Source organism: Muscardinus avellanarius (genome assembly GCF_963383645.1).
Source record: "Muscardinus avellanarius genome assembly, chromosome: 10".
NCBI classification, from domain to species: domain Eukaryota; kingdom Metazoa; phylum Chordata; class Mammalia; order Rodentia; family Gliridae; genus Muscardinus; species Muscardinus avellanarius.
The window spans coordinates 110,407,786-110,421,809 of record NC_137796.1 but is presented as its reverse complement, the minus strand read 5'-3'; the positions used below and the strand labels follow the sequence as shown (position 1 = coordinate 110,421,809).

At 51.5% G+C, this 14,024-nt stretch overlaps 1 protein-coding gene across 2 annotated transcripts in view; it reads right to left on the bottom strand.

The window, feature by feature from the left end:
* Window positions 1-5,672, bottom strand: part of CREBBP (CREB binding lysine acetyltransferase) — a gene marked incomplete at both ends in the record, with an annotated part of 162,171 nt that extends 156,499 nt beyond the window's left edge. For both annotated transcript variants that reach the window (XM_080702425.1, XM_080702426.1), the window contains one exon: window positions 5,588-5,672. In XM_080702425.1, the coding sequence (XP_080558551.1) occupies window positions 5,588-5,672 (85 nt within the window). The remainder of the gene's footprint in view (window positions 1-5,587) is intronic.
* Window positions 5,673-14,024: the final 8,352 nt, after the last annotated feature.

Genomic DNA, 14,024 nt, shown 5'->3' with positions numbered 1-14,024 from the left:
CTTTTCTTTTTTTTTTTTGGTGGTACTGGGGATGGAACCAAGGTGCCTTCTATCTCCAGGCTACACTCCCAGACCTATTCTATATTTTTATTTAGAAACAGGGTCTCTTAAGCCAGCTGAAGCTGGCTACGAATCCACTCGATCCTCCTGTCTCCACCTCCCAAGCACAAGGATTACAAGCGTGCGCCACCACGCTCGGCAGCCCTTCCCGCCTCAACCTCCTTAGTGGCCAGGATTGCAGGTGTGTGTCTGTGTGTATGAGGGGGAGAGAGAAACTGCAAATTAAACCCAGGAGCAGCCGGGCGTGGTGACGCACACTTGTAATCCCCGCGCTTGGAAGGCTGAGACAGGAGGATTGCACAGGTTTGAAGCCAGCCTCAGCTATTTAGTGAGACCCTCCGCAACTCAGTGAGACCCTGTTTCAAAATAAAGTATAAAATAGGTGTGGGAGTATAGCCCAGAGGTAGAAAAGCCCCGGGTTCCACCCCCACTACCACACACACACACACACACACACACACACACACACACAAACCCAGGGGCAGTCTACCTCTAAACTACACCCCCAGCTCTATTTTATTTGAAACAGGGTCTAAGTGACTGTGTGCTAGACTCAAAGCTACAATCCTCCTGTCTCAGCCTCCCCTGAACTGGGACCATGGGAATGGGCACCACACCTGGGCTTTAATTAATGGCTGGAGTGACAGCTACTGAAATTGGTCGAGTATCACAGTCTCTTGGGTCTGTGATTCAAGCAAATTCAATGCTTACAGATGAAGAGTTACAAAACAACTAACTATGCATATCCCTTATACTAACCGTCCAGGCTCTGGTTCCCGTTCCGTTACCCTAGGCAGATCACCTCGCTCAAGTCAGGTGGGAACAGCAGGAACAGTGCCTTCTCTTTCCTCCCCAAGGATGTGGGGATGACCTGCGGTAACACTGAGGAAAGCATTCGCATACCTAGTGCTCCAGGAGACCAAGACTGCCATTTGGTTTTAAGAGATACATGGTCAGCTGGGTGCAGCGATGCACACCTCTTGTCCCAGGACTTGGGAGGCTGAGACAGATGATCAGATCACAGGTTTGCAGCCAACCTCAGCAACTTAGTGAGGCCCTCAACAATTTAGTGAGACCCTGTTTCAAAACTAGAAATAAAATAGGGCTAGAGGTATAGCTCAGAGGCAAAATGTCCATACGCTTAATCCCTAGTACCACCACAGACACACACACACACAAAAAGATATTTTGTTAGAGCAGGGTGGGGCAGCACACATCTGGAACCCCAGTACTTATAAGACTGAGGTGGGAGGATCGTAGGTTCAAGGCCAGCCTCAGCAACACAACAAGACCCTGTTTCAAAAATAAAAAATAAGAAGGTCTGAGTGTGTAACTCTGAGGTAAAATACCCCTGGATCTAATCCCCAGGACCAAAAAACAAAAGATATACTGGTTGGCAAACATATACAGCATAGATGTTATTATTTATTTATCTTCTGCTGTACTGAGGATTAAAACCAGGGGCATTCTATCTCCAAGCTACACCCCTAGCCCTAATTTTTATTCTTTCTTTATTTTATTTTTGCGGGTCTGGGAATGGAACCCAGGGGCATTCGACCTCCGAGCTACACCCCCTGCCCTATTTTTTTTTTTTTTATTCTTTATTTTGAAACGGGGTCTCACTGAGTTGCAAAGGGCCTCCCTAAGTAGCTGAGGCTGTCCGCGAACCGCGATCCTCCGGTCTCAGCCTCCCAAATGCTGGGATTACAAGTGTGCACCACCACGCCCGGATTTATTCTTTATTTTGAAACAAGGTCTAAGTTGTGAAGAGCCTCACTAAGTAGCTGAGGCTGGCCAGGAAAACTGTGATCCTCCTGTCTCAGCCTCCTAAGTACTGAGATTACAAGCCAGGACCACCACACCCTGCTACAAACTTTCTTTAAATACACTTGTTGCAGGTACTTGAGAGGATAAAACAGGGGAAATGGCAGGTTCAAAGCCAACCTCAGCAACTTAGTGAGGCTCTCAGCAACCTAGCAAGACCTTGTTTCTGAGAAATTAAAAAAAAATCAGCCTGGGGGTGCAGCTCAGAGGTAGAATGTCTCTGGGTTCAATCCCCGTTTACCACAAAAAACAAATTAAAAAATACACTTGTCAGCCGGGCGTGGTGGCGCACACTTGTAATCCCCGTGCTTGGGAGGCAGAGACAGGAGGATCGCGCAGGTTCGAAGCCAGCCGCGTGCGTTGGTTTAGGAGACCCTGTTTCCAAATAAAAATATAAAATAGGTCTGGGAGTGTAGCCCAGAGGTAGAAGGGCTTCCAGAAACCCCAGTACCACCAATAAAAAAAAAAAAAAAAATACACTTGTCTTTTGCACTTAAGATATTCATGCTTGGGAATAGTGCAGTCCCGGCTACTTAGGAGGCTGAGCTTGAGCCCAGGTCCAGGCAACATAATGAGATCCTGTCTCTTAAAAAATTACATTAGCTGGGCGTGGTAGCACAAGTTTGTAATACCAGCATTCGGGAGGCTGAGACAGGAGGATCGCAGTTTCGCGGCCAGCCTCGGGTACTTAGTGAGGTCCTCTGCAACTCAGTGAGACCCTGTTTCAAAATAAAGAATAAAAACTAGGGCTGGGGGTGTGGCTCATAGGTAGAATGCCCCTGGGTTCCATCAATGGCCCTGGCTTCCACCCTCAGTACCACACAAATAAATAAATAAATAAAATAAAGTAAAATAATTTTTAAAGGCATTCACATTATAAGACATAGTCATAACTTCTTAGGGTGGCCTATATATAGCACAGAATAAAATATACCTATGTTCAATTTTCAAAAAACAAATTTCAAAACTTTTAAAATAGTCTATTGTCATGAACAAATTTTGCCACAATAAAGTTGACCAAAAAATTCTACTACTTGCCTCGATATTTATTTCTCCCACACTACTCCATCATGGACCCTGCTTCTGAAAGACACTAGTATGCATTTTAATCTGGATCTATTAAAGAAGTTTCCAAAACATACAACTAGCTATACACTGGCAACAAAGTTCCCACTTTTTATAAAGGTGCCAAGAAAAGGAAGACTACATGTGGGAAAGTAAGGCTTCGACTCAAACAAGACTCAAACAAGAAAACGCTACTTCATCAACACCTGATAACCAAACCCTGCCCCACTCAAGAGCTGCCTTAGTGGCTCACACTGCGGGCCGCCTCGCCCCCTCGGGCTCATTCCCTCTCCCCAGCCTCTGCGTGTCCTCCCAGCCTTCGGTGGTGACTACGGTCTGTCACCAGTGGCAATGACATTTGCCACTCCGATGCTGCGTGGTCTTTAGAGAACCTCAGGGCAGAACTCTCCCTGGGAGGCTCCCCAACGTCGGGGCGCCTCTCCTCGGCCCACTGGCACCCCACAGACGCACGCAGGGGACACCCATGGCTTCAGAGGCCTGGCCCCAGTCATGCCCCCTCAGGGCGGCGCGTCCAAGGGTGCCGCCTCCCTCGCCTTCCGACCCTTCAGCTCTCTGCTCTAAAAAACGCGATGGGAGCGCAAGACACATCCTTGCTCTACCTGGCTTCATTTTCTCCCAGAAACCTGAGACACGTCCTCGCACTAAAAATCAGGTCGGGACCCTCAAGAACGTTATCACTCTTAGGTCTCTGTCCTAACTAAGCGGATGCCTTCACTCCTTTGAAAGTATTTAATATAAAGACTTCAGCCATTTATTTACTTGATATACATGCTAAGATCTCTGTCCATCTCATTACCTGACGGCTTACACTAGTAGTTACCCCAGACAGGGCTTCACCTTGTTTAATGTGCTTGATAATGACCCCTTCCACAGTGGCCCCCACTCACACGCCCTTCCATGATGTGCAGTGGTTCACGTGTAACCAAGGGCTCAAATATGATCGTCATTTTAGTCTTTGGATTATTTAAATGAGCTCCGTTAAACACTTTTTTTCCCCCTCCATATCTGGAAAAGAAAAAGTGCCCCCAAGTGCCTTCTGAGGGTCAAACCGGGAGAAGGGGAGAAAACGGTTAAGGGCGGAAAGTCCTTTCTGATCAGCTCTGATGTGGCGTATGTTAAGTGAATATCAAACCATCGAGTTATAGACACTAACAAAAGGTCATCTTTGGGCCATCTTGGAAACAGCTGGATGTATATACATATACAGAAGATAAGCCTCTTTGTTAAATATTTTAAAGTTACCATTTCCAGAGAACAAGCCTCAAAGCCGAACTTGCCTGGTATGCCCGTCATGATTAAGACCTTTCACTCCAAGACAAGACAAATGAAGCGAAGGAGGTCTGTTTTGCAGAAAGATATTTAGCCTACTGTTATCTCCACATTTCTCACCTCAAAAAGTTTATTTTACAAAATGAATGTGAGGCTTTTTAATCAGTTAAAAAGCATTATTAGTGACTTTTTATATACCTGATAACCATTTACTCCTTCCCACGGCTGAGCAAATTTTAATTCAACTAGACAACCATTTCTTTAGAACTAAATTTCTTTGAGAGATGGCACTGGGGATTGACCTCAGGGGTGTCCTACCTCTGAGCTATATTCCCAGCCCTATTTTTTTTTTTTTTTTTTTAATTTTGAAACAGGGTCTCACTATATTTCTGAGGCTGGCCTGAAACCTGCCATCCTCCTGTCTCAGCCTCCGAAGTCCTGGGATTACTGGCGTGTGCCACCACACCCAGCTTTAAACTAACTTTTTATAGAAAAATCATTTCTCGCACATCTATATTAGCTACTATAGCATGCAGATGCAGCTTTTCCTAACTGGCTCCGGGAATCTGTATTCAAACCGAAGCCACAAAATTCAAGTTTTGTTTCAACAGTGGAAATAGATTTTTGAGTACACTAGTGGTCAGTCACAGAAATAGTTCCACGAGTTGAACAGCTGTGTCTGTGTCTAGCAGGAATCTGAAGGCAGCGATGTAATTCAATTTGGACCCATTCATCAGAAATTGATTTTCGGATGCCGCTACTACGAAGCTGTGGCGGAGAGACGCTAGCTACACAGGGATGGCGATGTTCGCGGAGCCACACAAGTTTCTACTGGAAAGGAGAGCTTAAAAGAGGAAATACAACTACTTAGTAACGTCATCGGCGCCCGGTCCAGAAGGACTCACAATCACTGAATGAACAGAAAACTTGGGGGCACTCGATAGGATTACCTTAGAAAGTTTGCCGGGAAGCTATCTAAGAAGGAGGAAGAAAAAGACGACTCGGTCTGTATCCGGCTACGTTTCGGGGAAAATTGGAATCCCCGCATTCCTCCACATCTTTTTTTTTTTTTTTTTTTTTTTTTTTTTTTGTACTCCGACGCCGTAAAAGTTCCCGCGAGCTCACGGGGAGCCTGGCGTCCAGATGGACTTCTGCAAAGACCTGCCACCTTAACTTTCTTTTAAAGTTACGTAGGCACACGAAGCGCGCCTCCGTCCTCCGGTGACACCTCGCCGGGGAAGTTTGGGGTCGGGGAGACGCTCGGAGCGGGGGCGCCCCGCGGCCCGCCGCCCCCCGCCCGCGCCTCCCAAGAAACTTCCCGGCGCCGGCGCGCTGACAGCCGCCTCACCTGTGCTGTCATTCGCCGAGAAGCCGGGCGAGCTGAGTTTGGCCCGCTTGGGGTTGGGCGGTCCGTCCAGCAAGTTCTCGGCCATCTTCGCCGCGGCCCGGCCGGGCGGGGGCGGCCGGCGGTGGGGGAGGCGGCCCGGCCGCGGCTACAGCGCCCCCGGCTCCGCGCCCGCCCCGGCCCCGCGCCGCGGGCCCCGCATGCCCGCCGCCGCCGCCTGCGGCCCGCCGCCGCCGCCCGCCCGCAGGCCGCGAGGCGCCCGGGCCGCTCAGGCGGCGCCCGCCGCCATGCCGAGCCGCCGCGCCGCCGCCGCCGCGCCGGGCCGCCGCCGCCGGGCCGCCGGGAGGCACAACAATGCGCGCCGGGCCGCCGCCCCCGCCGCCGCCGCGGGCCCCGAGGCCGGGCGAGGCCGCGGGCGGGCGGGCGCCGAGGCCGGGCGGGCGCCGAGGCCGGCGGAGCGGGCTGCGCGGGCGGCGCGGGCCCCGGGAGCGGCGCGGCCGAGGGGATCGCGCTCGAAGCCCCGGTCGGGTCCGCGACAAGATGGCGGCTGTTGATTCCTCAATTAAAAAAAAAAGAAAGTTTTTTTTCTTCTCTTTCCAGAGCCCGGGCGGGGAGGGGGAGGGGGCGGGGCACGCCGTGCGTCACCCCCCGCGGCGTCACCACGCACGCCCCGCCCCCTCCACCTGCGCCGCCGCCGGAAGGAGCCGAGCGCGCTCGGGCGGCCGAGCGGGGCGGGCCGGGCGGGCGGGCCGGCGGGGGCCGGCGCGCGGCGAGGCCCCGCCCGCGACCCTCGGGGCGGCCCCGGAAGACCCCAGCCCCCTGTCAGGGATGGGGAAACTGAGGCAAGAGGGGGCAGAGCCACCTCTCCGAGGTCACCGGCCGAGGAAGTGACAGGGCGGGCCCGAGCTCTCTCCCCGCACACAGTAAAGTGAGGGGGACACGGGGGTCCTGGCGGCGGGCCCGGGGCCCACACCGATGCCTAGGAGGAGGAAACGGAGCTCTGTCCCCCCCCCCCCCCCGCCAGAAGGACCCTCGCCTAAGGGCCGAGGCCACGACCTCCCGGGCGGCTCCGCGTGGCGAGCCACCGCCTGTCCCGCCGCAGGTGCCCTCACTCGTGGGGGGCTCCAGAAACCCGCAGCCTTGCCCCTGCCAAGGGCATGGGCATACACGCTAAGGTGTTCCCGTCTCAGTGGCATCTGCCCCTCAACACTTGCCAGACTCACCCCAAGTCCTTTAAAGGTTTCACCAGCACCCTGTTTTCCAATGCAGAAAACCGTGATGTGGGCAGGCGCCTTCGTGTCTCTTCGCCCACCAGGCAGCCAGGCCTCCCCAGGCCCTTTACCTGGAGAAATGGCTCCTGTCTCCACCCGACGCCCCGGTGCCCTCCCACATCGTCCTGCCACATCGTCCTGCCGCGAGGCTAGGGTGGCCACTTAAGTGTTCCTTGAGCTTCTGTCCCTCCCCACGAAGCACCGGAGCTAACTTCCTGAAAAAAGAGGGGGCTATTTTAAAACAAAGGGCTCCTCTACAGAAGAGGAAAACGCTAAGAACATATATGGAGTCTGTTAGAACACTTTATACGTGAATATACACACTGAGAAGCCTGTGTACAGCGACTCTCAAGATGCAGTGATGTTTCTGCTGTGGTCTGTTCACACTGCTCAGAACTTGCTGCCCGTGCCCCTGGGCCTGGCCCTGGCACGGTTCAGGGCCAAGGTCACAGCAGCCTCCCAGCCCACTCCATCACCAGGTAGCTGGGCTGCTTTTGCAAATGTGATTCCCTGTGCTGACAACATGTCCTGGTCAGCTCGCACTCATCCTCCCGGTTCAGATGTCGCCGTCTCCATTTGGGGGCCCCAACATCACTTCTGGGCAAGCTCCCCAAGACGGCATCTGACACCACTTTTCCTCCCTGTCCGTTCATGATTTTATTTATTCATCAACGCTCTCTTGAGAATCTCCTGAGGGCATCGCCTCTGTGCTAACCCCCAGGGCGGAGCATAAAGAAATCCCTATGCACAGTGTTCAAGGACTTCAAGCAGCAAGCAGAAGAGCCACAGTGCATGGCGTAGGGAAGGCGGGGAGTGGACGGAGTCACACGGCCACCCGGGGCGGCAGCGGGCTGCATCCCAGTGTGCCTGCGGCGTCCACTGAAGGCTCAGTCTCAGTGTCCAGGAGCAAGTAGGTGTGTACGTTGGGTGAATGAGTGAGGAGCAGCGTGGGGGCTTCCAGCAGAGGCCAGGCCACGCCCCATGGAGTGGAGGTGGTGTCCTGCCACCGAGGCCTTAGCCAGGGCCTGCCTTGAGGGCGGGGGAGAAGCCCCCCAGCTCCTGGCCCTCCGCTCCACAGCAGGGTGCAGGGGAGTTCTGACTCCCAGACTGGTGGGCAGCTGTGGTGCAGACTCGCACAGCCTCGTACACAGGAGGGAACCGGGAGACCCGATCCCCGTGACTCGGAGTGGACTTGGCAGGGCCCGGCCGGAGTCGCGGATCTTCAGCCTCCCGCTGGTTTCTCCCTGCGCGGCCCCAAAACACAACCTGCTCCTCAGCTGTTCTTCTGCTCAGTGTTCTCACCCTGTCTTTTGGATCAGTTCCTCTGGGCCTTCCTGATACCTGCTTTTTCTTTCTTACTGTTTCTTCTGGCTCCAGTCTGAGTCTCATCAGAGAAACTGGCACTTAGACAGTATGAGGGGACAGGGAAGAAGGAGATGTGGTGCTGCCTGTCTGAGCTGCGCACCCCCATGGATGCCCCAGGCCGTGGCCACACCTCCACATGAGAGCTCTTCCCATGGGCCTGCAGGATGAGGAAATAAGGCCCAGAGGACGACAAGTCGCCAGCCACCAACAGGCTTCGGTGGGGTACACACTAAGGCCCCTGCTCCTCCACCAATCTCACCCTCTCCAGTAGGAAATGACCAAGGAAGCCGGGCATGGTGGCGCACGCTTGTCATCCAGCATTTGGGAGGCCGAGATGGGAGGATCGCGGTTCACAGACAGCCTCAGCTACTTAGCGAGGCCCTCTGCAACTTAGTGAGACCCTGTTTCAAAATAAAGTATAAAAAATAGGGCAGGGGGTATAGCAGGTTTCATCCCCGGTACCACAAAGAAAGAAAGAAAGAAAGAAAGAAAGAAAGAAAGAAAGAAAGAAAGAAAGACCAAGGAATCCGTTCACAGAAGGCTCAGAAGCTAAGAGAAGGCGGTGGGGAGGGGCCCATAGAAGAGAGAAGAAGAAATAGATCAGAAAAGATTTCCTGAGAAAAGCCTATTTGAATCCACCAGTCACAGCCAGTGAGTGGGCAAGCCTAATGTCTATGCACACAGTGCAATAGTATTATCATGAACAAGAATATCCATGCTACACCACGATGGACTCCGAGTCGTCATACTCAGAGAACGAAGCCAGACACAAAGGCCGCCTATTGTAGGATTCCATTCACCTGAAATGCCTAAAACGGGCGACCTTACTTAGACAGCGTGGCTTAGTGGTACAAGGGTTGGGGTGACGGTAGATGATGGCTATAGGAGGTGGCTTCTCTGTGATGAAGATGGTGGCGATCAGAATGTTCCGAGATCACTGTGGTGGTGGTGGTGCAACTCTGGATACACTAAAAGCCATTGACATCTACACGTCAATGGGTGAAGTGCATGGGCTGCAAATTATATCTCAATAAAGCTCAAAGTCAGTCTGGAAAGACGGAAGCGAGCACTAGAGCAGAGCAGAGAAGGGCGAGGATTCTTTTGAGTAACAAGATCTGCCTGCGGGAGCCTGGAGGAGGGGTCAGGGAGTGGAGCTGATATCATTGGGACGTCCTGGCTCTGGGCTGGGAACGACTGACAGAAAGAAAATGGAGAGAGATTCACACGCAGGTTGAGCTGCAAAGAAAGGCAACGAGGAAGGGAGGGACTTTTCTTCTGAGCACCAGCTACCTATCCGGCAGCTTCTGGCCCCAGACCCCAACCCTACAGAGGCCACACACACCCCCATAGCTCTTTTCTCATTTGTCTCATCCCAGGGAATGTTCCTGGTTTCCATCAGTTGTCTGAGCTGGACACCTGGACGCAGCACCAGCTACATGCTGGGGGGGCATTGCAATTGAAAATGCGCAGACTCTTATCAGAAAGTATTAGGAATTTGAGCGGGACATAGACACACATACCTATCATCCCCGTATTTGGGACACTGGGACAGGAGGATTGCAGGTTCAGCCTCAGCAACATAGCGAGGCCCTCCACAACTTAATGAGACCGTTTCAAATTAAAAATAAAATAGGGCTAGAGCTGGGCATGGTAGTGCATACTTGTAATCCCAGTACTTGGGAAGCTGAGACAGAATCACAGATTTACAGCCAGCCGCCGCTTCTTAGTGAGGCCCTCTGCAACTTAGTGAGTCCCTGTTTGAAAATAATTAAAGCCGTGCGTGGTGGCATACACTTGTAATCCCAGAATTTGGGAGGCTGAGACAGGAGGATTGCACAAGTTCGAAGCCAGCCTCAGCTACTTAGTGAGGCTCTCAGCAACTTAGTGAGATCGTGTTTCCAAATAAAGTATAAAATAGGTCTGGGGCCGGGCGTGGTGGCGCATGCTTGTAATCCCCGCACTTGGGAGGCGGAGACAGGAGGATCGTGCTAGTTCGGAGCCAGCCTCACTGGTTTAAGAGACCCTGTTTCCAAATAAAATATAAAATAGGTCTGGGAGTGTAGCCCGGAGATAGAAGGGCTTCCAGGAACACCAGTACCACCAAAATAAATAAATAAATAAATAAATAAATAAATAAATAAATAAATAGGTCTGGGAGTATAGCCTGGAGGTAGAAAAAAAGCCCCTGAGTTCTACCTCCAGTACCACACAAAAAAAGTTAAAATAAAGAATAAAAATAGGGCTGGGGGTATAGCTAAGATGTAAAATGACTCCAGGTTTAAACTCCAGTACTGCAAAATAAAATAAAATAAAAAGGGCTAGATGTGTGGCTCAGAGGTAGAATACCCCTGGGCTCATTTTTCCTCAGTACCACTAAAAAAGAAAAAGTATGAGCCGGGCGTGGTGGTGCATGCTTGTAATCTCAGTACTTGGGAGGCTGAGACAGAAGGATCGCAGGTTTGCCGCCCAGCCTCAGCAACTTGTCAGGCCTCCACAACTTAGTGAGACCCTTTTTCTAAATAAATAATAAAAAACAGGGCTGAGGGGGGTGTAGCTTAGAGGTAGAATGCTACTGGGGGTTCAATCCCCAGTACCACAAAGAGAGGTGGGGGTGAATGAATGAATTAGGAGTTTCAAGACAGCAATATCAGACTGAATGCCACACAAGAGGGTCTTCCGAGTTCTGGACGCTGTGCCACTTCGCGGGTCACACGCCTATGAAGCCCACCATGCCCGGCATTGCTGTTTCTTGGTGATACTTTCTCCATGTTGCCAAATCATGCCCTTTCTCCCTCCTCAGGAAGATGGTTGTATGAGGTCTGGACCTAAAACCTCCATCAGAAAGGGTGGGGTTAGTTCTGAAGTGGAGTGCAGGCCATCAGGGGCCTTGGAAACCTTTTTAAGACATGGAATTTTGCCAGGCGTGGTGGCGCACACCTGTAATCCCAGGACTTGGGAGGCTGAGAAAAGAGAATCACAGGTTTGAGATCAGCCTCAACAACCTAGACTTTTAGCAAACTAGCAAGATCCTGTTTCAAAACAAAAATTAAAAGGGGATGTGTGTGGGTCAGAGGTAGAATGCCACTGGGTTCAATCCCAGTACAAACACATAAATATAAAAAAGACCTGGAGTTTTGCTGATCCCAGTGGCGCATGCCTCCAGTCCCAATGACTAAGGAGGCCGAAGCAGGAGGGCCTCAAGCTGGAAGCCAGCCTGGGAAATTCAGTGAGATCTTGTCTCAGAATTAAAAAAAAAAAAAAACAAGAATAGCCGGGCGTGGTGGCGCACGCTTGTAATCCCAGCATTTGGGAGGTTGAGACAGAGGACTGCAGTTTGAGAACAGCCTCAGCTACTTAGTGAGGCCCTCTGCAACTCAGTGAGACCCTGTTTCAAAATAAAGGATAACAAATTAGGGGGAGCGTAGCTCGGAGGTAGAATGCCCCTGGGTTCCATCCCCAGTACCACAAAATAAATAAATAAATTTTAAAAAATAAGTAGGGCTGGGGGTATAACTCAGTGATAGAATGCCCCTGGGTCCAATGCCTAGTATTATATAGAAAAAAGAAAAAAAGAATAAAAAAAGAAGGAAGAAAAGAAAAAAAAAGACCTGGGACTTTGTGCAGTTTGGTCTTTATTGTCCCTTTCTAGGCTTAGATTAAAAGATAACAATACATTTGGACTTTGCCTTCAAGCAGTGCAGAACAGTGGGAGAGAGGAACACGCCGGCCACACCCGAACGAGGCAAGAAAAAAGAACGGTACAAAATAATGACTCCCCAAACATGGAGTCCTGGTGAGCCAGGAGGGGCTGAGCGTCCTGGGAGGCCCACATCCCAGGAGCTCCCTGGTGTGTGTGTGGGGGGAGGGGGTGGGGAAGAGTGCTCCCCACGGGTGGAGCACAGCTCTCCTTACTTCCCCTGCCTCTCCGGGCAGGGGGCACTCACTGCAGCCGCCCATCACCTCTCCCCAGTTGGTCTTCCTCAGCCCCTTCCCCTGGGTGCGTCCAGCTGTAGCTCTAACCTGGCCCCGTCCTCTTCCACACCAGCCCAGCCTCCAGGTCTGGCCCTCTATCTCCTGATGCACTTTCCCAGCTCCGCAACACTGCTTTTATTTTCATTTTTTATTCATGAAAAAGTCAAGCAACTTACAAAAATACGACACAAAGCTGGGCGTGGCGGCACACGCCTGTAATCCCAGTATGTGGGAGGCTGAGATAGGAGGCTCGCGGGTTCCCGGCCAGCCTCAACACTCAGTGAGGCCCTCTGCAACTTAGTGAGATCCTCTTTTTTCAAAAGAAAAAAAAGGGGGGTAGGGTTGTAGTTCAGAGGTAGAATGCTTCTGAGCTCAATCCTCAGTACCCCCACACAAAATAATAATACACAGATGTTCATGTATACATTACTAGGGTTAAATAATATTAACGTTTTGCCAACTCAGCTTCAGATTTCTTTCCTGTTTTTCCCCCACTGTGGTCTTGGGAGTCCAGGGGCATTCTATATCCTACCTCTGAACTAAAACACCAGTCTTTTTTTATTTTAAAACAGGGTCTCTCCAAGTTGCTACAGGTCTCACTAAACTGTTGAGGCTGGCTTTGAACCCGCAGTTCTTCTGTCTCAGCCTCCCAGGTACTGGGATTATAAGCATGTGCCCCACACCTGGCTCAGGTTTTTTGTTTGTTTGTTTACTGGAGAGTGAACCCAGGAAATTCTATCTCTGAACTTGACCCTCAGCCTTTATATATCTATTTTTACTTTGAAACAGGGTCTCCCTAAGTTGCTGAGGCTGGCCTTGAACCTGCAATCTTTCTGTTCTCAGCCTCCCAAGTACTGTGGTTACAGATGTGAGCCACCACACCTGGCTATTTCTTCAGAAACAGGGTCTCACTAAGTTGCAGAGGGCCTCATTAGATCTCTGAGGTGGGTCGCAAACCTGCAATCCTCCTTTCAGCCTCCCAAGAACTGGGGCTTCTGAAAGCGCCCATTCTTAGGTGTACAGTTCTGTGGCGTTAAGCACACTCCGTGTTGTGCAGTGCTCACCACCACCCATCCCCAGAACTTTCTGCGTGCGGTGCTGGGGACGGAGCCCAGGCCTTGCGTGTACCAGGCACGTGCTCTGCTACCCAGTTGCACCCCAGCCTCTTCCAGAAGTGTTCAAACAACAATCCCACGTCCCCCATGCCAGCTTCTGGAAACCACACTCCCCTCCAGGCAGCACGGTGGGCAGCTCCTCCGTAAGGCTGGAGAAGAGCCGCTGTAAGGTGCGCCACAATTGGCTGACCCACCTGCCCGCCAAGGACACGGGGTTGTGAAGGATGCTGTGATAAACACGGCTGTCCAGATACACCTCTTCCAGGTGGGTCCATACCCACCAGTGGAATCGTTTCTGCCTCGGGGGATTCTATTTTCAAGTCTTCGAGGAGCTACCATACTGTTCTCCAGAACAGCACACCATTTCACCTTCCCACCCACAGTGCGCAAGGGTCCCGATCTCTCCACATAACTTCTCCTGTGCTGTGGTTTTATTTATTTATTTATTTATTTATTTTTAATTTTTATTTATTTATTTTCAGTACTTGGGTTGGAACCCAGGGGCATTCTACCTCCGAGCTCCACCCCCAGCCCTATTTTTTAATTCTCTATTTTGAAACAGTGTCTCACTGAGTTGCAAAGGGCCTCACTTACTGAGGCTGTCTGCGAACCTTCAGTCCTCCTGTCTCAGGCTCCCAAATGCTGGGATGACAAGCGTACGACGCCACCACGCCGGGCTCCAGGCTTGTGTTTTTGATATTATGCTTCCCAGTGGGT